The sequence below is a fragment of the Pipra filicauda genome, unplaced genomic scaffold (genome assembly GCF_003945595.2).
Source record: "Pipra filicauda isolate LSUMZ 115617 unplaced genomic scaffold, ASM394559v2 scaffold259_size1095435_pilon, whole genome shotgun sequence".
NCBI lineage: Eukaryota > Metazoa > Chordata > Aves > Passeriformes > Pipridae > Pipra > Pipra filicauda.
Genome location: NW_024104375.1, coordinates 291201 through 317379, shown reverse-complemented (window position 1 = coordinate 317379; position 26179 = coordinate 291201). Strand labels below are relative to the sequence as shown.

Genomic DNA, 26179 nt, shown 5'->3' with positions numbered 1-26179 from the left:
CCCTTTTGGTTCCTTTCTGCTGCAAAGACATCTGACTTTACCCTGTTTACTTCAAAGATGCTTGGAAAGATGCAGGGCTTGCTAGGAAGTTAGTATAAGAGAAATATGAAGTATGAATACTGAAGCTTCCAAAAACCAGAGTCCACCTCTAGTTGAATATTATATTGCACTCTATCCTAATTTTAATACTACTGTTTTGTTTGAAGGCTTTATTTTTATATCACTCTATTTGAATAAAGTTTCTGTTGAGTTCAACAAGGCAAGACCAGAGAGATTAGTGTAGTTGCAGCAGCCCAAAAGTTATAGATCTATCTCCTTCTTGAAGATGACAACTCCAAACAGGAGTAGCAGGCTGGGCTACTCACTTTCCACCACAGTTTGCAGCATGCTGCGTAAATTTAAGTTTAAACCCATTGCAGCTTATTTTAACTGAACAAACTGTGAACTGCAGCAGTTTTGAGTAATCCAACTGACTGTGTTTTCGACTATTTTTATCTGTCTTTTACAGTTTGTTTTGCATGCTCTTTTAAGCTTTTATGTCTCTTTTCAGCTTTTGGTGTTCAACGATCAAACATATTCAATATGGGTTTGATTTACTTTAAGACTGTTTCTTGATTCTGTTCTAAGGAAAAAAAAAAAGGTTATTTTAAAACCACTGAACACTGTGTACCAACAGAGAATCCTGATTTTATGTTTTTCATTAAAAAATGTTCATCTACTCCAGATAAAAACCACAGTCATGTGCTATTTCTTTGTTCCACCCATTGTGTTTGGTAACACAACACAACACCTTTGCAAGGATTTTGGCTGGAATAGGGGTAATTTTCTTCTTAGCACTGTGTACAGTGTTGTGTTTTACCTTTTTTTCTAATTCTTCTCCCCATCCCATGGGTGGGCTGTGAATGGCTGCATGTACCTAGTTGCCAGTTCCTTAGCAGCCAAGTCTGCCCTGTTGCTGTGGGCCTTCATGTGAGAATAGGCTGTGGTTATTAGTAAGACAGCTGTGCTGACTGAGGGTACATCAAATAGTCTGATCATGCAGAAAAATAAAACAACCCTGTGAGTAAACAGACTATATAATTTTTCTCTACTATGGAAACATGCCTGGAATTGGAGAATTAGAGTATATGAGTATTTCAGCACAAGAGTGCCTGCCTATTTACTAGTGTGAATGTTGTTCCAGCCACTGCAAAAAGGGTACACATAAAGGGTATGCTCCTGTCTGCCTTTTCAGGGGCTTGTTTGATGTTGTATGTGCAATCAGCAGCCTTACCTTGGCAGGCAGGGAACGAGTGGTGGCCAGGCTGGCAGTTGTCACACTGAAGTCCAGTGACCCCTGAGCGACAAAGACACCTCCCAAGAAAGTCACAAATTTCGGGCTGGGTACCTGCTGAGTTACATTCACACACTGCAAACGAGAAAAGATATTCCAGAGGTAGTCTGCACAGGCTCTCTTATCTTTCTTGAAATAAAAATATCAAAAAAAAGAGTAAAAGCAACTCCCTAAGGCTCAACAGGATCAAAATTTTCTCATCAGATTTATTTTGATTCATAACAGCTTTTACTGATTGCCCACAACAGTAATAATTCAGCATCAAGGGAAACAATGAAAGAGCAAAAGAAGCTGGCTTGAAGTACTGGGTTCAATATCAGTGCCAAAGCACTACACTTGGCCTGTTTCCACTCAGAGTCTGATTGATCAATACCGAGCGGTATGCCAACTATTGAAAGTAGTTCCATCTCTCTTGAGGCTGTCATGAAACAATTTACAGCTTGGATTTACAATCTCAGGTGGCAGTGGTTAATAAAATGCCTAAAAAGACAGTCCAGAGATGGCTATTAAAGTTCAAAACCAGTTGGTTTTCTAGTATCAATGACAAAGAGGAACTTGGTACATGAAAGTGATGCTGCAAACTCAAACATAATTTTTTTTTAAGAAAAACAAGGGTAAGTAATAGTAATGTTCCCAAAGGTATTCTAAATTTCATCAGTGTTACTAAATCCAACTCCAATTTGGAGTCTGGCAGCTGCATCACACAGCAAACAGCAACCAAGGAAACAGGGACATTTCTAGATTGAAATCTCCCCTCATCACATTTTTCTTCTTCTTTGACTTGTGTGAGTTTTGGGAGAGCCCTGTATGAACACACCTAGATGGCAAAAGAACTTCATCCTTTAGTATAAAACTTGGGTCTGTGTTTTGAATACGTTTGCCAAAAGGAATGTTTGGCTTACCCTGGCAGAAGGGGTACTGAAAATACCCCACTGAACAGGTGTCACAGGAAAAACCCCCAAATCCAGTTCGACATCTGCACTGCCCGGTACTTCCATCACAGTCATCACCCAGCGTTCCTGCGCCGTGGCACTGGCAAGCTGAAGAGCACATTCATAAAGAAAACATTTGCAGCATTATGGTCATAAAGTTCTCATTTCCCTTGGAAGCCAGAGGCTGGCATTTACTCTGGAGCGCAAGCTCCAAGCGTCAAAGAAACTATGGCACTTACGCAGACACTGGGGGCCAAAATACCCTGGTTTGCAGCCACCTTCTAGTTACAAGAGGAAAGGAAAAGAAAGAAACAAAGTTAGTGCAAAAAATAACACAATTCCTTGTCATTTTGCAGAGAAAAACAAGATCAGTGCTTAGTAATTACTACTCTTGAACCAAGAAAACTACCTGCTACATGCAAATCTCATTTCAACAAACAATGAACTGTAATCGTGCTAAGTCTGCCATCACAAATTTACAACTTCTACACAGAAGCTTTCATTCAGATGCAGCTGCTTTTATGTCTTCAGATGCTGCTCTTTGAAAACGTAGATAGCTCAAGATCTGTTTTCTCCTGTTATATTCATTTTCCTTTGGAGTTTTCCTTCTTCTTTCTTTTAAAAATTTGTGAAAGAAGGGGATATGCAACAGAGCATACCCAGAGGCCTACCAGGGCAATTATTTTGGATGCTGTATGAAGGAGATAAGTGGTACAGGAGACTGAGGCTTTTTGGGTTGTGATGGCATCTGCAGACACTTTCAAGAAAACAATTGAGACTTGTAAATACATACATGGATTTGAATATACATACATGAATTTGTACTGTCTGCTTATATCTAAATGTCTGCTACATTTGGAGAAGAAAACACTTTTTCATTTGCCAACATAAATTCCAGTTTTATTAAAGCTAATAGAAATAAAGGTAAGCATGTTGATTTTGGGATATGGAAAAGGTTACAAGGGGTTTTTAAGTCATTAATCCTGACGTGCATTACAAGTACATAAGCGATTTAGTACTAGCTGTGATGATGTCTGTTCTGCAGTACAATAACATATACTAAAAAATATAAGCCCACCAAAGGATTGGATTTCAGGCAGCTTTGCAGTTGGCTATATAAGAAATATGTAGTTCTCTTAGAAATCAAAGTCCTTCACTGCCAAGGGCAATGTACAATTTGCCAGGTGAAAGAGGATAGTCCTAAGGCAGAGGCCAGTTAGCATTAAGGAAGAGATTTACACCACAAATCAGGGGTTGTCATGTCAGAAAGTTGTACGTGTCAGAAAGTCTTGATGGATCTGTTCATAAGAGCACCAAACAAGATGGTCAGCCCCTCCTGCAGATGTTTGCCAGAGGCTGGTCAAAGCTATTTTGATCCATAACTCTTTCTGGAACTAGCCCACTAAACTCTAATACAATATGATGAACTTCTAGCAAGAAAAAAGGTTCTCTGAAAGATAAATGCCAACAGTGACAAAATTACTACATAAATCTCCATGAAAGAGCAACCTAAATGATTCTATGATTCTACGAAAGAGCAGGCACCACTGAAACAGTGAAAAACAGCAACATGGGGAAAAACAGCGAAATGGGAAAAAGAAACACCAAGAACTTGCCTATTATGTCACCAGCCACAGCATCTCTTGGAATTGGAGAAGTAAAAGGATATACGGGAGTATCTTTAAAACAAAAGAAACAAAGAGGTTTATTTGAAACAGACATATTGATTTCATTAAAAATAATGACAAACAATTAATTCATCTCCTGTCAATACAGAGAGCATGATATTCATATGATTTCAGCTTAATTTTCTTTCAGTTAGGAACAGGGTAAGAAACATTTTACTTTTGATTTCCAATTCAGGTACAAACTTCCCTTCTTGAAATAACAGTATGAAAGGCCAAACATCATTTGGAAATTAAACCAAGTTGCTTTCCTGCTCCCTATATGCTTTCATGCAGAAAATTCACTTCCACCAAACAGTGTTAGGAGAGATATCTAGGGAGCTCCATATTTATTTCAGACTTCCTGCTTCCAGCTGAAGGTTCATCTCCTTCTGTGTGGCATTACCACTTGTACCTGTCATGAATTTTGGCAGTTCATGTAGCAGTACATCTCCAGAGCTTTTATTTAAAAATCCTCCAGATTGTTGGAATGTCTTTCCCATTCTTAAACATTCCTGCATTAAGATGGAATCCAAAGTCCATGAGACAAACATCAGTGGGACTCAGGTCAGTGTCTACCCGAGCTGAAATTATTTAAAAACGTTGGATTTCAATCAAGAGGATATATCAGATGTGACAATCTAGAATGCACTGTACAGACAGGATTTATGCTATCACAGCCGTTGAATTCAAACAACATTCAGTGTTTACAGGTGGGGTTTTTTTGTTTTGTACTGTTTTCCTCTTCTTGTGTTTTTATCACAGTACCTTTATTTTAGTCAGACCTCAAGTCTTGCCCCAGAACAATACCTATTTTGTCAGAAACACACTTCTTTCTCCTAAAGGCACAAAACATCCCACCGATGCATTTTTACAATCTTTTCATGGAGTCACAAGCTTCTATGCAGCAAATACAATCCTGATGTTACATTTTCTTCTCAGTTATTTTATATATAATTTTTTATGGCAAAAGCATTGTTTATAAGATATGCAGGTTCCAAATCCTAGGAGGTGTCAAGGAGAACACATACACAGTTTCTCTTCTCTCTCATTACAGTCATATTCTACTTCTTGATCCAAGTGGTCTTTATACCTAAAGACCCTGACACATGTTTAAATGATTTGTTCAAGGCTTTAGGACTGGAGTTCATGATTTACTGAGAGATAGGCTGTAGACTTGATGTCTTAAAAGAATGCAGAATTGTGAGAATGCAGCAAAATCTCTTTGATTTTCAAGTCATTACTGTTTTGTTGAATAAACCTGACTCTCTTCAGTATTATAACAACTGATTTATCAGATCATGTAAACATGTGAAGCTGAAATACCAGATGTTTTTTAACCAAGTCAAGTGTAATGAAAACTGTTAATTCTTTAATATGCCTTTAAAATAGAGAAAAAGAAGCATTTGTACTTGTATACTTACAGATACAAAATGGATAACCATAGAATCCATCAGCACAGCGTTCACAGTTTTCTCCCTGGAAATTCTGCTTACAGAAGCAGCGGCCAGACCCTTCCTCACAGCCTTCTGCATGCTCCAAGTTACAACTGCAGGCTAAATAAAGGTATCAGCAATTAGGCACTCTTTAGAAAATAATAATTTGCCTTTCACAGCAGCACACAGTGCCATTATAACAATAAATTTGCAGTTCTGAATGACTCGTTATTAAAAGAATTAACATTTTCATGCAGTTACATATTTCCCAAGGACTTTATATCATCAATACATCTCTTAGATAAAGAGCCATGTTATTTTCTTAGAGTGAATAGGGTATTTTAATTCCAAAATCTGCACATCATTACTCCACAGCACTGCAGCAATTATCTTTTCTGTGGCAACTTCTCATATCTCTCCATGGTCTAGGCTAAGCACCACACTCCATCCATGTTTCCTGACACACAACATGCAGCACCAAGGCCATGGATTTGCTGACTTCCCATTCATTTCAATACATAACTGTATTTTCATCCCACCTGTGACATGGATCCTTCAGCCTGTTTGTAATTCAACCCTTATCTCTTACCTATACTCAGTTCTTCTTTTTTAAATGTTCCATTAGTAATTATCCTATTGCATCCCTTCCCAGTCAATAGGTTGAGCATTGCATAAAATCAGAGTAGTGATCCCTGTGACCTTTTGAGCTATAGAACAAAATCTTCAAGTGACCAAGAGCCAAAGGATATCTCACATGTACATTAGAGAGCTAAGAGAAGCAAGATCATGAGAAGAGATGAGAGTGGCTCCCTAGAGGTCCTGAGGTCCTCCTCACTGTGGGGTGTGTAGCAGTACCCCAGGTTTCCGTGATCCTATCTCCTCACTAGCCTTTACTGCCTTACTTCCTCCTATTGTCCTGCTGCTGGTCTGAAGCTTTATGCTCATATGACACATAAGTACAGAATAATATAATTAAAAAGGTCTAAAGCAAGATAGAAAGTCATTTGCAGATGTTCCCCAACATCTTTTGGCCACTTCTTCATTTTTCCTCCCCAAAAGATGCATCTTATGCCTTTATTATAGCCAAAAACTCTAAAACCACCACAAGAAGATACTGTATAGAGTAGGACTCACGTATACAGCCATCAGGAGCTCTCACTGGAACACCATAAGGACGATAGTAACCTTTTGCACACTTCTCACAGTTAATACCAGCTGTGTTATGCTGTGCAAAATAAAACAAAAGGAGAATATGAGGTAAAAAGAGGAACTTGGAAGAATTAAGAAACAGTAACATCCTGTTTCTGTATACAACTAAGAAAGGATTGGCACAGGAAAAAAGGGAATATGACTGCAATGAAGACAGCAATCATCATGCAGCCTTCTTTAACCACCTATTCTCTACAGGCTTCTGAATCATGGTATTCTTGCATAAAGCAGCTGAATTTTATCTTTAAGACACTATAAAGAAAATAACTATTTAAAAAATTATTTGGAAAATTCTCTTTATATCATGATATATCTTATCATCATTCTTATGATATCTGCTTTCTTATCATAATAAATATATTGTTCAAGCAATCATGAATTTTTCCTCATACTATATATCAATTTTTTGCATACCCTGTGTCTAAGATCAGCCATATCAAAATAAACCAAAACCTAAACAGTCCAGTCAGCACAAAACAGATTTTTCCATTAGAAAAGTATATGTCTCTATAAATAAATGTTTTAGGCACACAGAAAAAAAATCCTAAGTAATTTGAACTACAGTAAAAATATGTAATTGTGCTGTGAACACAGTCCTGAGTATATTTCGACTCGTGCAGCAAAGCTCTCTCCTGCAATGGGTCAGCGGGAGTCTGCAGCAGCAATGGCAAGTACCAGTTCAATAAATCATGGTCACATGAAGGCATCCTGATGAGCTTATAGATGTGTGAGCAGGGAACCAGAGCAGGAAGCTTTGCCCTGGAGCAACCAAAGCAGTTTCCCCCAGCTCCCACTCGCTGTTTAGTTCCTCCTTAGGGAGTGTTGCAATTCAGGGCTGAGCAGGGACCCAGTATTTACTAGAGGGACTGGTGGGCAGTTATGAACAGGGCAGCCAGGACACTGCACATTCTTCAGAGACTACTGGTGCTAACTCCAGTGGCACACCAGAGGCACCAGCCCAGACAGAGCTTCAGGAAGAGGATGCCACTGTCCAGGTCTGGGGCGGTGGAGAGTGCCCGGGCCTCTCCCTGGAGCTTGGGGCAGGTCATTAACCTGTACAGAGCTTGAGGGTAAGGATTGGAGGACAGGCCAGCACAGCTGATACTGCAGACCACCTGAACAAGAAGGCAAATGAAACCTTCTTTAGGGAACAAGAGAAGGTGTTATTACTCAGATAACTACAGATACTACAGAGAGCTAGAGATACTACAGATAACTTTAGTGGGGCAATGCAGCAAGGTGCAAGCAATCCAGAAATTATTCTGAATGTGTGAAAGACAATTTCTGATGTAGAGGTTCATGAACCACGTAGGGGAGATGCTCTGTTCCAAATGACACCCACTAACAAGGAAGAACATGTGAAGTTGAGGGCAGTGCTGGCTGCAGTGATCCCAAGATTGTGTATTTTACGATTCTAAGACAAGCAAGCAAGAGTAATAGCAGAATTACAATTCTGGGCTTCTGAAAAGCTGCTTTGGGAAGATTCTGTGTGAAACTCTCCTGGGGGGAAAGAAGACCAAGAGAGGTAGTTGATTCTCAGGTACAGCCTCCTTAGAAAAACAACAGTTCTTTCCAATGTGCAAGTATGGCAGAAGGCCAGAACAGATAAACACAGATTTCCTGATTGACCTCTAACTCAGAAACAAAGTACACAGAAGGTAGAAGCAGGGACAGGCTACCTGGTGGCAATACAAAGATATTGCCCAAACGTGCAGGAGTGGAGTTAGGAAAGCTAAAGCCTAGCTGGAGTTAAAACTAGCAAGGAAGATGAAGTGCAAAAGGAAAAGTTTCTAGGAGTAGAGCAGCAGCAAAAGAAAAGACAATGGGAATTCACTGCTCAGTGTGGAAGGAGATCCAGTGAACAAATCATCTTAGAACACACAAAGGACTGGAAGGTGACAGGACATATTTAACATAGTTCACCTAGAGCAAAGTATGCCCAATCAACTTCATGAATCTCTCTTACCAAAGGCGCACAGCAATAGGATGAGAGGCAACAGGCACAGATTGGAATATGGGAAATTCCAATAAGATATTGGGGGAAAAAATTTATCAAGTCAAACACTTGAACAGGTTGCCATGAGTGGGTATGCCATTCCAATCCTGGGAGGAGTTCAAAGTTTGGATGAACGAGTTCCTGAGCAACCTGACCTAATTAGACCTGGTCTGAGTAGGGAGTTGGACTATGCAATTTCCAGAGCTCCACTGTTATAAGACTCTAAAGAAACTATCTTTGTATGCAGCATTTCCACTCTATCAGTTCTTCGTTGAGGTATCCATTCCTAACACTTCCTTCCCCCGATGAAAACAGAAAAAGTAAATTTAAATCCATGTACTTTATTAATTAAAAAAAATAAATCTATAATTAGATTTATGGTAAACTCATTTAATCCAAATTCACTTCCACAAAATTAACTGCAAACAATTCATAACAGTCCTATAGCATAGAACTCATAAATTTAGACTAATTTTGCTCTTTTCTGTCCTGGAAGCAATATAAAAGAAATGTTCTCTCATGAACAAAGAGCTGACAGAAAGGACCAACATGATAAATCTTACTAGACTGCATGAACAAAGTTCTGCACAGAAATGTCAACTGGAAGACAAAGAACATTTCTTCTACCCATGCTAGTAAAAATAGCTGTACTCTCTTCTGACTGCCTTTTGGACAATATCTGATTATATTGTGGCAATAATAATATGGAAAACATACTCTTTACTGGATATTTCCTTTTTTTGTTCCTTAAATACAGCTATATTTTTAAATGCACAGCATGATAATACATAAATCATGAGGTTTCACAGGAACACAGACTTGATGACAATTTTCCTGTAATGCAACGTTCTGGTCAGCTGCTTGTCACCACACATCATGCACCAGATGACTAGACAACAAAAGGAAGACAGACTTCCAAATAAGTTTGGATGTATTTAACCATGAAGTCACTGAAGCAATGAATAATTCAGGTTGAAAGGGATCTCAGGAGGTCAAGTGGTTCAGTTTCACTCAAAGCAGAGATAAGTCCAAGATTAGATCAACTTTATCAGAGTCTTTTATGATCTTTCCTCTTAGTAATTAGCCAGAGTAGAACAAGCTACTCAGAATGAGAGACATTCTTTCTCTTTCCAAGAACATGTTCTCCATCTGGAGAAGAGATGTTCCAGGAGGATAGAGGTACTTAATGACAGTTTTCCTCTACCTAAAGAGGGAGTTACAGACAGATGCACAACAAAAGCCCCAAAGCCAACTATCACAAGTTGCAATTGGGTAAATTCCTACTGAACAGTAACAAAAATCTCTTTACCATGAGCGTGAGTAAGTGCTATAAAAGATTACCCAGGGTCTGTGTAATGTGCATCCTTGGTCTAATTTTCAGAAGTAACTGGGTACTTCTCAATGCAACCAGATATAATTTTGCATCTAGCCTTGGTTTGAGTGAAGCACTAGTCCAGATGACTTCCAGAGGTCCCTTGAATGATTCTGTGCTTTTCCAATACCAGTAAGTTTTCATCTTGGTAGAGTCTATATCCTCCTTTACTTCTGCTGATGAGGGAGAGCCCTCTGTGTTTTGCTGCAGTAAGGAACCACCTGGCCTGAGCTGGCATTTTATTTGGTTAATTTTACTTCCTTCTGTTAAGCAAGAAAATGTTTTTATAGTAGATTGAATTGTTACATTATGTGGTTCTATTTGAATCACACAGGACTGAGCCAATAAATACAATTTGTATATGTCTTTTACACATTAACAAGTATTATTGTACAATGTAAATTATTTTCACACATCTTTTTCAATGCTTTGAGAAAAAATAGGCCTATCTAGACTAGTCAGCCCCAAAACTATTGGTGTGGAGACAATTCCACTCCAGTAGCCCTTCTTCAATCATCATTTATTTAAACTGATCAAAATGACGTTTTTACCTGGCAGTTAATGCAGACTCCTCCACCTTCATAATGCCCATGGATGTTTAAGCTTTCTCGACGCTGATCAACATCAGCATCATAGTAGCAATCAGTGGCATGTCCATGGCAATTGCAGGCTGAAAAAGTAATATTCCAAGTCAGCTTTCTTTTTTTGCTGAAATTCAGTAACGTAGCAAAGTGGAAAAGAAGCTTAGATTTTTTTGTATGGGTATACTCAGGCATGCTGGAATACACTCAAAAGCACATATTTACCTATCAACAACTGAAATTTCATATTTTCATACCAGAAACATAGTACAGTCATGTAGTAATGAAGAAAAATGCTAGGCTTATCAGAGGAGGCAACAGTTGTACCATCTCAAGCCTATTTATTTATGCATAAATGCAGAACTAGGAAGCTCCAGAAGAATGGTTACAGCAATTTTTTAAAATTATCAAAAACATGCTCAAATGTTTATTCTATTTTTTCATGTCTAACAAGATACATCTGGGCTGATGTTCTGTGCACAAAACCTTTATTTAAAATAAACAATTACAGATAAGATATACGTATTTAAACAGAAATACCTACACCAAAGAACTCTCATATTCAGCTGTAGATACAGATATACCAGCAAGCTTGGCTATACATTTACCCAGCTGCTGTCTTCTGAATGGAGACATTTTAAATATGGGTTGATTCTACTTCCCGAGAATTGTGAATACAAGAAGTGTGGTTTAGAGAAGTATGGTATGAAGAACAGTAATACCACCAACAATATTGTTGTTGTTATTGTTGTTGTTATTATTATTTAGAAAAGGATAGAATTGGGTGACTGAGATAACCCATTTCCCCAGTGTACGGCTGTTTATAGTCTCAGCTGTGATAAATTTTACTTTAGGTGGTTTGTGGCTAGCTCCTTTCCTTTACTTTTCCCTCCTGTTAAGCTAAACAAATGTAACAGCTGAACTCAGAGTCGCTCTGAATCCATCTACACATATATGTTCTGCTACACTTCTTCTCATAGATGTTAAGAATGCACTGCTCAGAAGAGATCAAGAGATATCCGTGAGGCTTTGCTTGCAGGCACATCAGCCTCACAGGTGCTTCACCCTAGGATATTCACCTATTGAAAACATCTGAGATAAATCCACTGATGTATCCACTTGTGGCCTTGTACAGACATCAGGCCTTCACCAATCTCCTTAGATCAAGGTGGGAGAACTTAATCCCAAAAAACTTTGCTCTTTTATCTTTGGCAAAAAGGCCTGGCAACATAAATTGCAGGGCCAGTCTAATGTTTGAGTAAAGGGTGATGGATTTACCCAGAAAATAATTTATATAATTTCCTACAGATCAGTTATTTGTATCTCATCTTAGTAAAAACTAATCCCTTCCCATTAGTCATATAAAGCTCTGCCTGTCTTCACTGAAATCTTCCAGAACTATAATATAATTCAGAGTAGTAACCAAACATAACAGCAATCAAACAGAATAAATCAAAGGGCATGGCCATGGTTTTGCCAGAAACTCATCCCACGTCCTCTTTTTTCTCATCTGATCTTTCCTCACTGGAGAGGAACAAATAGGAATTTTCCTGAAAGAATGCAGGAACCAAAAAAGGCTTCCCCAAGCATCTGCGTGCTAGTTGAGCCTTTAATTACAGCTGCTTCGGCACTCCAGAGAAACCTTCCCAGGAAATTCCTCAAGTTTTGAATTGACAATGCTATTATTTCATGTTTAGGGAAACCCTTCCTTCATCTGGACCTGGGGATACAATACTCTGGAAGGCAATAGGTTACAGAAGTTAAGGGTCCTGGCCCTTCTTTCTTCATTATGAGGGAAGTATATGGGAGATAATTCCTCCAAACTCTATTCCAAGCACCTGGCGCAACTGGGAGCTCAACTCAGGGACAAGTGATTCTCCATGCCTTGCTACATGATCATACAGACAAGAGAAACTGAATAATTCTCTGTATCTGCTCCATGTTCTTATATCTGAACAGCTGTGGACAAGGAAACCCTTTCCTAGAAACTAACAACCACACAGCTGAGGTGCTGGCCTGCCATCAGGTTCCCTTATGGTCTGCTGACAGGAAACCAGACAGGTCAAGACTGGGTTCCCTGGCCAGGTTGTGATAGCCCAGGAAGAACTTTGGGGTTTTTTATTCATGTAATTGTTCAAGAAAACAAAACATTGCACAAATGACATGCTGGCTCAAGATATTAAGTCAGAAAAGGAAAGAAGAGAATATAAAAAATATATGTCTATATTTACAGTGTAAATAATTGCTCCCATGCCTCTAGGGCCAAACCGTCTCTGAGCTACAGCTCACATGTCTTGTAACAGCAACGGGAAATTATTTCCTCTGATTATAGTAATAGCATGTTCTCTTAGAGGGCAATAGAGACTCCTTCTATCTCATCAAGCATGTTTTCACCACTTCAGGCCATTTGCTGTCCCATACAGTACTGGGAAACTTGTAACAAAATGTTGGGCTGATCCCTACAAGCTCCCACCAACCTCTTTCGGTTTCTCTCAAAGAACCTCAGGCTTCTGGAAAGTAATGGGGTTGCTTTAATTCCCTCACTAATGGCTGCCAGCAAAAGAGGTCTGCACCTGGCAAATGCTCTCAACAAATCACCTCAAACCGCTAGGAGCAATCCATACTAAAAAGGCTATTTTTTTCAGAGGCACTTAGAAACAGTTGTTTTGGCTCAGAATCTTGTAGATGATATTCTATAAACTCACTCTTTAAAAAACATGACATTATTTATGCTCTTTATCTATCTCTTTTCTGGCAGAAAATATTTTCCTTTCAAACAGGGGAACTTGAATGAGGTTTCAGATATTGTTCGAAAACTGTCCCAACACGCCTACTTCCTATCAAACATTTTAATCACACACAACCTCCCTTCCCCCTCCCAAGTCACACTACTGCAGTTTTCATTAAACAAATCATCTCTTTATTCCTCAAACTAATTATACAGGTACATCTCTTTGGCTTTCGAATAAAGTTCTCCTGTTAACAGTTTGTACCCACTGGCTATGCTACTCTCAGGAAAGGCAGACGGGAAATATAGATTGGGCCAGACACAAAGGAGATGGCTGTGCACAAAGGTTGCAACACTTTCTGTACCACACTACCTGGTTTCTGGCCAGAGGGATGCAAAACACCTCTGTGTGACAGCACATAACCATCACCAAAAGAGAGTCCGTGCTGTTGCTTTCTTTAACAAAAGAATAAAAGACAGGGAAGTGGGAGAAAGGCGAATGAGTGGCCTTCTCCAGCTTGGCTACTTTGTCTGGCTAGCACACTCCAAACTCCCAACTACAAGTGTGGAATCACCAGGACTCCCCAGCAGGTACACCTTTTTGCCCACTGACATACAGCCAGCGAGGGACAACTATCAGCACGAGAAGGGAGGGCAGCTCAAGCACCTGTAAGCAGCGGCAGCCTTGAACAATCTCTGCAATCTGAACACCAAGATGCCTCTAGTCTCTGCTCTTTTGGGGGAATCCACAGTCTGTCAGCAGACAGCCATGACTGGGGAGAGATGTTGACTCAGTGTACTACAAGAAGGCTTCCACCTTTCTCATGTCATATTTTCACACAAATTAGTATTTTAGATGTTTAGTAAGAAAGAAGAACATAAATAATATTCACTGCATCATCTTTTTCTCATTGCTGTATGGAAAGAATTTCCTCTGTAAAGAAAAAAGGGTGTTAAAACATGCAGTGTGCTAGTTAAGTTCAATGAACGTGTGTGCTGCAGCTAATTCCCACCATCTTGTCAATATCCTTTTTAACCCACCATCTTTTCGGCTACTCACGTTCACATATGTTTGTGCTCCCAGCTGTTGCAGGTTGCCATTGTTTCTGATTATATCCAGGGCAGCAGTGATCACAGGTTTCCCCACAAGTGTTATGCTGACATTCACACTGAAACCTACAGATGAGAAACGTTCTTAATGAAGCTGAATTTCAATGTTTTTTCTTAATTTTTTAAATAAAAATTATTATTTGTCTTAATTTTACTGCAGTCCAAGACTAACATATGTGTGAAAAGGACAGGATATAAGCTCACATGTAAAGAGGTCAACCAGTAATACTGGAACATTTTGGAACTTCCATAAAATTCTTCATGATTGACTACTTTAACCATGTAATTATGAGTTTATTAGCACAGATTACTTATAGAGAACATTTATAATTGCATTTAATAGACTGGATTATGAAACTATTCTAGAATAATAAACAAAGATGATATATAACAATTTAGGATGTATTCTATTTCAGCTTCATTCCAAGGCTTAGGTTTGTTGACCCACAATAAATCAAAATATTTATCACCTTTATATGCACACTTTCATAATTTTTTCATTATGCTTTGTTTATAATGATTTTATCAGTGTTTTTAATAAACCAAGATCATAACTTTATCTATTATTTTAAAAATAATTATTTTAATAATTATTTTAAAAATAATATTTTAAAAATTTCTCTATTCATCGAGAAATTTATTTTTTTAAATTTAGCTGAATAGCCTATGTAAAAAGCAGGCTTTAATTATGGGCTAGGTCTATCACGCATAGCAACTAAATCCCAGGAGGAACAAGGACTTTGAGACTGGAGAGGCCTTTTCCAATTTTCCTCTCTTATCTATGTAGTCTAATAATAAATGATAATAAATTTTCAAGTATAACCATCCTATTCCTGTAGATTTTACAATTTCTGTACTTACTCTTCTCTAATATAGACATCTTGAAAGGAAGCACTCATCTCCCCACTTGCTGTTCATTAAAACACAACAGAAAATATTGCATTGCCCTGACAGAAGATTGTTTCAATGCCATCATGGATAAAAGCAACAGCTGGTTTAAACCAGGTTTTTAAAATATGTTTTAGAGAGCCTGACTATTCAGTCACTTCCATATAGCAGGTGAGCCGAGGAGTCTGATCTAACTCTTTGTGAAATCAATGTGGAGATCATAAACTTCACAAGGAAAGTGAATGGTTATTTTTTTCTAGTAATGATTGAAAGCCACTGAATCTAGGCTGAGCTCAGTTATAATGCTCAATACCTCTATGAAGTTCACTGATTTTGTTTCTGAGTTGGATTTCCTGCTGTAAGAGGTCATATCAATTCATGTTTCCAAAAAGAACAAAGGGTTTCTAAGAAATTATTCAATCTGCCAAGCTTCTATTTCAATTAAAAAGAAAACTCCAAGTAAAGACTTTTAATTATTATATTTCCCATTAAATATAATTCCCTTGTGACATGTTTTCTTGTTAACCATTAGTAGATTCTACTTTTTTTAAAATGTAATGGAAAAAATCGCTGTAACACCGTATCATTCTATAATAAAAAAAGATAATTTGAAAATATTTATGTATTGTCTTTATTAAATCCATGTTATGCTCCATTTACTTACTGGTATTGGTTTTCAGCACTCTTTGCCTTACATTCTTCAGCATGGCCATGGCAAACACATCGGCCACCAATACTGATGTCCTTTATACTGTAGTAATACTGTGGAACAAGTACAAGAAGTATTTATACGCCTTTCCTTACTTGTATTATGTCAGAAATACCAACATCACATTGTTAAATCTTGCTTATTAGAACTTTAAAGGCACAACTTTACAAAAAGCCAAATCAGGTAGCCAATAATCAACCTTCTGTTGATGGTGATGTCTCAGTATGAGACATCCAGCAAATCAAATACCCATGGGGCACCTAAAAGGAGCAGGCTTGCGCAGTTCACAAAAAACACATGTTGCTGAAGCTCTCCATTCCCCAGCAGCTACACAGTCACCAGTACCTAAGCCCAAAGCTTGTTCCAAGTCAGCTTGAGGATGGAGATGTAAATTACTGTCAACACATCAGTTCATGAGACGGTGGTCTGATCAACAAACAGGACATGCTGGTAAGGGCAGTGCAGTTTCCCCATTCAGTCAAAAACTATCACTAAACAGCAGAAAAAGACTGAAATTACCACCTTGGTCAAAATCACTCATGGCTGAAGATGGATTTGAAACTGTGACCTGAAGTTGAACCACTTTGTATCTCATCCCCATGCCTTGCAGACATACAGGCAAAAAAAATATTTAGTTGGTTCAACTCAGTGGAAATATCATTAGTGTACACATATCAATAGCAACTTCTGCATACATTTTTGTAGCTCAGAAGTTGTTTCCTTGTCTCCTTATGGCCAGGCAGAACAGAGAGCTGGTTGTACAGATTGATACCCTTTCAGAAAAATTAAAGAGGCAGATAAAGCCACTGGAGGACAAAGAGAAAAAGAGTTGCAACGCCATGCAGGTACATCTCCTGGGCTCACTCTATTCACAGTACATCCCTTGTAAGCCTAGACTCTCTCTGTGGTGATCCTTCTCCTCTATTCAGCGTTAGTGAGGCCACACCTAGAGTGCTGTGGCCAGATTTGTACTCTCTAATACAAAAGACACCATGTGCCTGAGAGCACTGTCCAAAGGTTTCTTGAATTCTGTCAGGCTTGGTGCTGTGGCCACTTCCCTGGGGAGCCTGTTCAGTGCCCAACCACTCTCTGGGTGAAAAAACTTTTCCTAATACGCAACCTAGACCTCCTCTGACACAACTTCAGGCCATTCCCTCGGGTTCTGTCACTGGTCACCACATAGAAGAGATCAGTGCCTGCCCCTCCTCTTCCCCTCATGAGAAAGTTGTAACCGTAATGAGGTCTCCCCTCAGTCTCCTCTTCTCAAGGCTGAACAGACCAAGTGATCTCAGCTGCTCCTCCTACGGCTTCCCCTCAAGGCCCTTCACGACGTCTGTTGCCCTCCTCTGGAGATTCTCTAATAGCTTAATGTCTTTCTTATATTGCAGTGCCCAAAAGTCCACACACTATTCAAGATGAGGCTGCACCAGTGCAGAGCAGAGCAGGACAATCCCCTCTCTCGACCGGCTGGCGATGCTTTGCCTGAGGCCCCCCAGGACACAGTTGGCCCTCCTGGCTGCCAGGGCACTGCTGACTCATATTCAACTTGCCATCGACCAGGACCCCCAGGTCCCTTTCCGTGGCACTGTTTTCCAGCACCTCAATCCCCAGTCTGTACAAACATTCCAGGTTGCCTCATCCCAGGTGCAGAATCTGGCACTTCACCTTGTTGAACTTCATAAGGTTTGTGATTGCCCAGTCCTCTAATTTGTCAAGGTCTCTCTGCAGGACCTCTCTGCCTTTGACGGAGTCAAGAGCTCCTCCCAGGTTTGTGTCATCTGCAAACCTGCTTAGTATCCCTAAGTTTTCATCTGTTTCTGTAATAAGTTTAACATAAAGATTTTTTTAAGACTATTAACTATATCATAGACTTGGAAGGTCTTTACAATAAAAATTTGCACTCTCTTTTAGCAATTTAATAAAACACTTGACATCTCATTCATCTATCCTACACCCCGTGGCTAGGATAACATCAGAAGTTCTTCATACTAAAGCTGTGCTGCTCATCAAGTAAACAAAATACTGCATTTACATCTGCCTGCAAGTAACATCTCAAAGTTTACTTAAGACAATAAAGGCAATTAATGAAACTGCTATCAAATAACTGGAATAGCTTTATGTTTTCCAGTACCAAAACGCTCACACGCATTTGTGCAGTGCCTCACCCCAGGGCTTCCTCCAATTGTTACCAGATCTTCATTTTAAAAGAAAAGGTTAAAAATAGCAATACAATATGAAGTCTTCAATCTCGCTAAGTATATGAATTTCTGTCTGGTGTTCCCTTGAGGAAGCTGAATTTCCTTACATTTCCCCACTGAACAGAAGTGGGACTTCAGCCTTCAAGCTCTTAGATTGCCCAAAATCCACAGAAAACACCTAGGCATCTCGAACAATTTGTGGAAGGATAGTAACTTTCAAGTACAGCCTTTGATTCCTGCTCCTTCAGAAATTCAGGTACTGTTTACAGAGAATTTTTCTTTGGATACAAATAACAGAAAGTAGTTTCAAAAAAAGTTGAAGAGATTTGGTTCCTCAGTTCTGTGTAAAATTGTTTAGAATATTTCTGCTTTGGTTCTTCATAGCTCCTATGATGCACCAAACTTCCTTTCATATTAGAAAGCAGAGAATGAAGACAGTCTGTTACAAAATCATTAATCACTACTTCCCCTCCATAAATCTGTGCTCACCTAGTTACCTTCTTGTCTCAAATGAACCTGGAGAAAATATGGGGATTTAAAGGCGAGTCAGCGTAAATTTCATTGTTAGCATGTTGCAAACTTAAAACATTCAGACCATTTTTTGGTCTCTAACATGCTTTAATATGATTGTTGAGTACACACGTCTCAGTGAAAACAGTACTTACTCTGCGAGTTACAGTGGGGTCCCGCTGAGCTTTGGATATCAAGTGTCCAAGAAGAGTATTAGTTCTGAGAAAACGAAGGCGAATGTTTGTTGCTTTTGTGAATTCTCGAAGATTAGGGGAATAAGTGAAGTTTTTTGCTCCTGGGCGGCCATTTACCAAAGATACTACAACCTAACAAAGAAGTAAGCACATTTTTGTTAAAATATATCAACTGCAAGTGCCAGCGCTGGCACAAAGCAAAATAAATAAAAGAATCCAAAAACTGACTATTGTTTCTGAACGTATTTGCTGTAACAACTAGGCATTTCATGCTGAAGCCAGGATATTGGGAAAAACAGTGTTGTTAGTCTTGGCCCTTCCTGAATTCTTATTATCCATATGGCACACTGGAAAAAAAAGAAAAAAAAAGTGCCTCTCTCTGTTTTGGAAACAGTAGGCATTACATGCAAAAATTACATGTCTTAATAGCAAAAAACAACAGGAATAGTTGCAAATAGTTGTTTTAACAGTTGACAGTGTTAATGGGAGTTTTGCCTGAGTAAAAACATCAGGTTTTGGCTCCTTCCCAAAGCACATTTATTTCTGGGTTAAGGCACAAACATTCCTGGAAAATATTATTGTTACCAGGTCCAGTGCCTGCGAGCATATTAATGGTATTTTGGAGGAAAGTACACAGTGTTGCTTTAGAAAACCCCCTCACATGAAAGCAGGTTTGTCTGACTTCCAAAACAAGGGCTCCAATACTTTTTTATTTTCTAAAGAAACAGCTGCCAGCAGCCTAGCAATCCTGGACCTCTATTGAATGAACAATCTAGTGTGTATGTACAGGGCTCAATAAAAGACTTTCCTTTATTTATAACCATCCAGATAACAGATTTCTATTTTCAAATGGCTCCTGTACTCTAAGGCACGTAACAAGGGAATGATGACTGTTCCAATTGCAGCACAACTCCTTCAGAAATAGTCATAGAGCATATAATAGGAGATGGCACTAGCAATGTTCCTCTGTGGAAATTATCCTTTACAATATCTTATTAGGAAAATTTTACAGGTATGTTAACAAATTCTATTCTAATATGAATCCTGAGATTCATGCTCAAAATGCTCAAAACTCTGGATAACTCTTGAGGAGTTTAGATCTGTATTCTAACCACATCAGGAGAACGCCAGGAGAAGCCATCAGCATGACCAAGAGTTTAACATTCATTCAAATAATACAAGCCACAGTTCTGCCCAGCAAGTAACAATAGCAAAAATCAGGGCAACTTTTTCCAAATACATGTATTATATTATAAACATGCAGCATTTTTATACATTCTTTTTTTAAACAGCTACTTATTCTTGAATGGTAAATATCTGTTTCTACAGCCTTTACTCGCATGAGCAATTTAGGTGCACTAAGTTCTGTCATACACAATGGAAGTGTTCAGAAAATGCAGTCAACACCTTCAAAAGCATATGGCTATAGTGAGGTACCTAAATTATGATAAATATCAACACGGGTTGCTCTGAGGAGCCCCTACCCCCACAGGGAATAGTGAAATTTAGGAGGAGTCAAGTCACCCTCCCAAAATCTCACCATGGTTATGGACTTACTAACGCGGATTCAAGCAGTCATAGCTGAAAAATTACTTCCAGCAAACTTCCAAAACCAATGCTGTTTGCTTCCAGCATTACACATTACCTTCCTAAAAGCACTTACCTCTCCATTTTCCAGAGGCAGAATGCGAGAGTACTCTGTGGTGCAAAGGACATCGGTGTCCCTCCTCACGGGAAGATCAGCTTCCTTTCCAAAGCGCTCCAAGCAATCTGCTTTTGAGTCTACTCAAGCAAGAACAAAATTAATCTTATACGTGAAAATAAACATTATTGTTCTGATTTAAATTAACAAAGAAGAATCCCCTGTGCTTTCAGGTAAATTCTATCCCATAACAGAATAATAACAGTGATTGTGTAGCTCAGCACAGAAAACCAGAAATTCCTAAAAACAATCATTTCTCTTCCCAAGCAATTCAGCGGTGCCTGACAAGACACGGCCCTGTATTTCTCATATCATCACAAAGAAAAAAGTTAGGTAGGTACTCCAAAATTTTGCATTGTATTTCACTTTGATTTTTGCAAGAAATTTCAGGGTCCCATGGGATGAAGGACCCTGCAGTTCTGACATACCCAAAAAACAAGACAAACAAACCAAGAATTCCCAAGAGAGTGAAAAAAATTCACATGCTGAATTACTCATTCAAAATATCATACTCATACACTCTTATCACTAATGTATTGTAGCTAAGAAAAGAGAAATGTATTTAACATCCACTGTCTTCTCTGCAGTTGAAATCTTCAGTAAACCCCACAGTTAGATTTGCTGCTACTGAGTGAATGATTAAAGAAACCTGCCAACAAAAGGGCAGTGACACAAGGATTGATACTTACAAGCAAAATATTGCCAGGGACTGTAAGTTCTTCCAAAGTCCACTGATCTTTCTAAGACCCACAGATCTGGACGAGGAGAATTTGCAAACTTGATAAGGATATAGGCAACATGGAAGAGCTGGTAACAGAATATACATAGATCTTGTCAGGAGCTTTTTTGGAGTCTATAAAAGTACCATAATAACAAAACCGATGCAAATAAACACCTTTTCTTTAGTGTACGGGGAGAAGGCTATTCTCTGCAGTTTCATCCCATTAAAATAAGAGGACAGATTCTCAGCTGGCTACCTCACCTGGCAACATGCTCAAGTATAAGACAACTGCAACAGGACTGTGTTAAATGCCATCTCCTACATTTCAGAACAGTCTGTTGTGCAGACAATGGACTGCTTGGGTGTGTTAAGGATATAGTACTTAACCTTGAAAAGTTAGCATCTCAACACATCATTGAACTAAGATACTTTTGCAGAATCCTGATACATCAGTTAATCACATAATTGTGCTTGTAGTCAAGGAATATGAAAATGGTGTAAGAGAAAATGCACGCAACCTTAATGCTGGGACTCCTTTGCCTGTGTTTGATAGCAATCTCAGAAACCTGTTCCTCATTTTAAGAATACTTCCAGATAACTTTGCCACTTGACAGACTTTCCAAGTAGAAGAAGCAAGCTACGCTAGAGTTTTGTGGGTATGAAATAACACAGGAGAGATTTTTATGACTGGTAGCTCGTTCAGTGTCTGCAACAGCTCAAAGAGCTTCATCAGCTTGAGGTTTCTAAGGCCAAGGTGCTCATTGTGTATCACAGAGATAGACCACAGAGACAGAAAGCTCCCAAACATTAGAGTAAAAATGGATTTGACAAGAAAAGGTGTCTTACTGTAAGCCTCTTGGGACAACCCACAGTCATAAAACCGAGAACATCAGTAAAAACTACCTTTTCACAAAAAGCTAAACAGATTGATCCTAAAGGTCATCTAAAATTTAAACAACCACAACATGGATAGGAGCTGCCAATAAAAGTGAACCAATACTGAGGTACAGTCAATATTCAAGTGAAGCTGCACTGGAATTTCCCCCTCAACAAGCTCACTTGAGAATCATCTGCTGGCAGGAGATTCTTACTTTGATGGGAGAGTTACAGTCAAAGGTTTGTCAAGTACCTGATGCCAGAGCCCCCACATCAAACACATCCAAGCAGTTTATCTTTGCGCAAACCTCACAAATGTCATAACCCTGAAGCTAATACTTTGCAAATGTTTTTAGACTCCAAACCACAAGTGCATACAAGCTCTCAACCACAAACTGGGAACAGCATCTTTTGGCATGCCTGGTCCATTCAGCTGCCAGTTAGGAACAGTTCAATAGCTGTCACACCAACTGGGACCACCAAGAGGGATATTGGCCATATAGACATTACATGTCATGCAGTACGCCTATTCAGTGCAAACACTGGTATACTTCCAGGAAAGCATAATACTTCTGAAATTCCTAAAGAAATAAGGTGTTTTATATTCCTGTTTTAACTCAGCTGAATCTCTCAAGAGGCATTTATGTGTTCAAACCAGGTTTGCACTTGGCAGGCAACTGCCTATCTATGAATAGTCTTTCTTACTTTATATTTTAAGGTCTTTAGAAGTCCCATCCTTATGTGCACATTAGCAAGATAACAGTCTATGTTTTGAATGACACAGATTTAATCAAGACAAATTATTAAATTAGAAATCTCAAGAGGAAAAGAAGGAAGCATGTAGACAAAGTCCTGCCTTTTCCAGGGCTTCATTGCTTGTAGTCATGTTGTAGAATCATTACAACAATGACCTTCTACCTACTCTCCAAAAAAGCAGATGACATCTGCTTCAGCTTGTCATACAGTCATTATATTCTTCTACTCAGATGCTACTCAAAATGCTGACACAGCCATTCTCATCTCGTCTCTCACAAGCAGCGATACCTTCTCCAAAGAGTCAGCAAAATATTGGAGTGAATTCCTTTTCCACAGTATTTTCACACCACTGAAGAAATACGAGACAAGCCCACTTACACATCGGTGTCACTCTGGACTATAACCTTTCATACACATCTAAAGAAAGTGGCCAAAATGAAGGCACACAACAGTCGAATCAACACATAGCACCTGTCAAACACCTGTATGCCACATCTGCTATCCAACTGTGCAGTTTGCTTAAGCCTATGACTACTCAATGCATGTGAAATTGAAATACTGTCCGATATGTGTTTTATATGAGGAACTCCGTAAGTCTGCCAATGCTTAGAGAACTGCCTCCCAGCACCACTCTTTGCCTTTTTCCATGCAAATCACAAAATGAAGTTAAAAAAAAGCATGGCAACTTCAAATTACCATTGCATAGGAATATCTTCAATTCACATGCAGCTCTCCTAACATCTCACAGTTTGAAATACTGCTCAGGTTTGTACAGTCACATTCAGGAAGAGGAGAGGGGTAAGTCTTGATAAAAATTAAATTAGTGTTAGTTAATGACAGTGTATCACCAAAACACAGTCACCAACCCTACCACCTGTCCTGCTTCTGACTTCACGAGTGCCTATGACTTGGTTTTGACCTGGATCAACAATATAGAATAGCATCCTGAATATCCAGACTTCCACTACAATTAAATACTGACCAAGTTGATGAATGATCTCTCTCCAAATCTGATGAGGCAACAACAGAAGCAAATTAACCACTGGCTTAGAAAATACATCCTTGCTAAAGCTAAAAGAGTAATCTTGCTGACATAAGACCTAGAAAAACAACTATTATAGCCAATTTTAATCACATATTCTAAGCTGGCATCTCACTAATTTAAATCTTGATCCCAACCTAAGACCTACCCTGTAAAAAAGGGCAGATTAAACTGAGAGCAATGTGTTTCTTCAGCCATTCAGTCTTGAGGGAAAAAGGAACGTGTCTAAATTTTTGAGAAAAAGTTTATTTGGTTGCTTTTAAGCTGAATTTCTTTCATAAAAAAAATACTTGTTCCTTCAAAAGGTTTGTTAAAACGTTAAATAAGCGTCAAATTAACAGCTTTTTTGGTGCAACTATATAATAGTAAAAAACAGTTTCACCAAAAAAAGCCTGAAATATGACTCAATCAAAATTCTTATAATTTTCTTGTATTAATATAGAACTAAGTTTAAAAGTAGAAACAGCACTTTGTTTCCATTACTGGAAACAATCCACTCTGGAAATGCATGCTTGAGAGAGGATGTATTACTGTAAGTGTCAAACATCGTATCCTGTAATCTAGCAGCATAGTTGAAACCTGATGGATTATCAACAGTGGGAATTTAACTAGGCTGATATTGATGTGACTTCTTCCTGTTCACTCAAGTTCAGATTTGAAGTGTTCTTGCAGTCAGTGACCTTGAAGATTCACAAAAACCCAGAAAAAGTTTTTAAAAATCATCCAGCAGAGTGAGCAAAATGCCCTCCTCATCTGAGAATTAAAATTAAAATTCAGTGTCACATATTACCAACATTACATTATAAAGACAGAGAGGTTTTTACAGAAGCTCTTACAGGTGAATTTAAGATTGCATTAAAAGAGCACATTTAAATCGATTGAGAGTTACACTGTACCATTATTGTTAATGATACAATATTCATGACCTCTAACAGCAGGTTATGAATAACAGTAGGTTAAAACACTACTTATTTTAACCCAGCAGAAAGAAAACTTCCTGTTACCCATTGCATTCTCATAAGAATTCTAAAAATCACAATAATATTGGTTTAAAATGTTTTCTCTATTTTCTCCTTAAAAGTTTAAACAACTCTTTATACAGAGAAATTTTCAAGATTTGTTGGAATCCTATAATACATGAGAAGATGGAGGGAAGTTAGATATACATATATAAAGATATAACACATTTTTCTCCATTCCTGCCACCATAAACTCAAACCAGAATATTAAAATACTGAAATGACTTGTAAGATGAGCGTTGGACACAAACTAGCGCAAAATAAAAACACACTATGTTCCGAACAATCATAATGCTGTGTGCTGCATCTGTAGGAAAAGATCGTTCTTCCTTTTTGGCTCATGACGAATAAAAAGTGCTGGAGTGTGGTAGTAAAAAGAACCCAACTAAATCCAGGTAGACCATCTCTGTGGCATTCTATATATCTCAAGATGTGTTCAAAAAGATACCACAGCAATCCTTCTTCGTGTAATCTGAGCTGTAGAAGTATGGAGAACAGCTGTTTCCAGCAGGATGGAATTTCCTAAGACAGTATTATCAGATATATCTACACCACCAAAACTTCCCTCAACATAGTAAGACTGTTCCTCTAGGCTTCTGGCATTATCTTGAATAATGCGGTTGGCATTGCACATTACTCAGAAGAGACGGAAATCTGATGATCATTCTAAACTAAACTCAGATGTGGGCTGATGAAGGAGTGGGATTTATGGAAGAGTGCTTGGCATCTGCTCCACACCTTAGTGCCACTGACTGCACAGGGTTGGCATGTGCATGCCCATTACTTTCTTAATGTAATGAAGCCTTAAGGTCTTGAGCGTTGTTTCCTCTCAAAGACCAAGCCATAAAGGTAAACATCTATTTAAATGAAATAAAAATCCCATATACTCTGGTTAACATTAAAGGCTTTGATTTCTTGAAGTTGCAAAGAGGTAAGCACTCCCTTTATTCAAATATCTCAGTAGGACTTGAGGCACTCCTGCAGATCCAGATATGTATAAAACATTCCTGACAGTCAGTATTTGGCAAATTCTCAACAACGTATTTTGCAGATGAAACGGTAATATAAAAAAATGCCAACTAGAGAGAGCTGACCCAGTCTTTCTGGCAGTTTCCAGCTACTCTTCTGGGCATGTGGAAGAGTAGCCATAGCAGACATGCAGAGAAAATCATGTGTGGGTAGTATCTGAGAGGCATTAGATCT

The 26179-nt window shown here is 38.7% G+C and overlaps 1 protein-coding gene across 1 annotated transcript in view; it reads right to left on the bottom strand.

The window, feature by feature from the left end:
• LAMA3 (laminin subunit alpha 3) overlaps positions 1-26179 on the bottom strand; it is a 114209-nt gene that overhangs the window by 75053 nt on the left and 12977 nt on the right. Inside the window, exons 3-14 of the mRNA XM_039382131.1 lie at positions 21252-21369; positions 20524-20642; positions 18822-18992; positions 15914-16011; positions 14312-14427; positions 10494-10612; positions 6500-6590; positions 5354-5485; positions 3882-3944; positions 2505-2546; positions 2236-2373; positions 1274-1408 (exon numbers count right to left, since the gene is read on the bottom strand). Of these exons, the coding sequence (XP_039238065.1) occupies positions 1274-1408; positions 2236-2373; positions 2505-2546; positions 3882-3944; positions 5354-5485; positions 6500-6590; positions 10494-10612; positions 14312-14427; positions 15914-16011; positions 18822-18992; positions 20524-20642; positions 21252-21369 (1342 nt within the window). The remainder of the gene's footprint in view (positions 1-1273; positions 1409-2235; positions 2374-2504; positions 2547-3881; positions 3945-5353; positions 5486-6499; positions 6591-10493; positions 10613-14311; positions 14428-15913; positions 16012-18821; positions 18993-20523; positions 20643-21251; positions 21370-26179) is intronic.